The 1,272-nt window shown below is 47.5% G+C and overlaps 1 protein-coding gene across 1 annotated transcript in view; it reads left to right on the forward strand.

Annotated features, from left to right (window-relative positions):
• The first annotated feature begins 424 nt into the window (after nucleotides 1-424).
• Nucleotides 425-1,272, forward strand: part of LOC126980909 (suprabasin-like) — a 1,848-nt gene continuing 1,000 nt past the window's right edge. The window contains exons 1-2 of the mRNA XM_050831322.1: nucleotides 425-988; nucleotides 1,043-1,204. Coding sequence (XP_050687279.1) covers nucleotides 674-988; nucleotides 1,043-1,204 — 477 coding nt within the window. The 5' untranslated portion in view covers nucleotides 425-673. The remainder of the gene's footprint in view (nucleotides 989-1,042; nucleotides 1,205-1,272) is intronic.

A 1,272-nucleotide genomic window follows, 5' to 3' on the forward strand; every position in this document is an offset into this window, starting at 1 on the left:
AGAGGAAAAAAGAAAAGACCCCTCCCCTCACGCACCAACCCATTCTTGGAAAACAAACAGTAATGAACAACAACAACAACAACAACATAAGAAACACCTGTAATTAAGCTGCCTAAGAGCTGATTACCTTTCCTAATGACTCCAGGTAATGAGTTCACGCAATCGGGGTGCATAGGAGTTGGTGTTATCGGGAGTTCACAATATCAGGGTTGGGGGGTGTGGGTTAGATTATCGGGGAAAGAAAAAGAGATTAAAAAAGAAATATAGAAAAAAAGACCAAAAGAGCGACAGCAAAAAAGAAAAAAAGAAAAAAAGAAAAAAAAGGAAAACGGGAAAAAAGAAGAGAAAGAGAGAGAGAGAGAGAGAGAGAGAGAGAGAGAGAGAGAGAGAGAGAAGGAGGGGGGGTAGTAGCAAGAGGCAGCTGACGCGGGGTGGCCGCCTGGACTCTTTCTTCCTGTACATACACGAGGAAAAAGTCGCCCTCCTGCAGGCCAATCAGCCAGTCCCGTACCCAGCTACGGAATGGCTTTTTGAGGGAGCGCCACGAGGCACACACACGCAGGTTAAGGCTGAGGCTCAGGAAGAAAACGATGATATAGACGAATTGGAGGACAAACACGAAGAATGGAAGGCTGACCTCAAATTGGTATTCTTCCCTGAAGATGAAGATGATATGGACGAATTGGAGGACAAACACGAAGAATGGAAGGGTGACCTCAAATTGGTATTCTCCCCTGAAGATGAAGATGAAATTGAGGAATTGGAGGACAAACACGAAGAATGGAAGGCTGACCTTGAAGAGGTATTCTCCCCTGAAGATGAAGATGAAATTGACGAAATGAAAGATTACAGTGACGACAAGTACGAGGAATGGAAGGCTTATCTGGAAACGGTGTTCTCCGTTGATGATGATGATGATGAAGTTGCAGACGAGGCGACCTCCGAGTTGCAGGAAGCCTCAGGTGAAGGAAATGATGCGTCAGACGAGGTGACCTCCGAGTTGCAGGAAGCCTCAGGTGAAGGAAATGATGTGTCAGAAGAGGTGACCTCCGAGTTGCAGGAAGCCTCAGGTGAAGGAAATGATGTGTCAGACGAGGTGACCTCCGAGTTGCAGGAAGCCTCAGGTGAAGGAAATGATGTGTCAGACGAGGTGACCTCCGAGTTGCAGGAAGCCTCAGGTGAAGGAAATGATGCGTCAGACGAGGTGACCTCCGAGTTGCAGGAAGCCTCAGGTGAAGTGATTGATGCGTCAGACGAGGCGACCTCCGAGTT

Source organism: Eriocheir sinensis, chromosome 45 (assembly GCF_024679095.1).
Source record: "Eriocheir sinensis breed Jianghai 21 chromosome 45, ASM2467909v1, whole genome shotgun sequence".
Taxonomy (NCBI): domain Eukaryota; kingdom Metazoa; phylum Arthropoda; class Malacostraca; order Decapoda; family Varunidae; genus Eriocheir; species Eriocheir sinensis.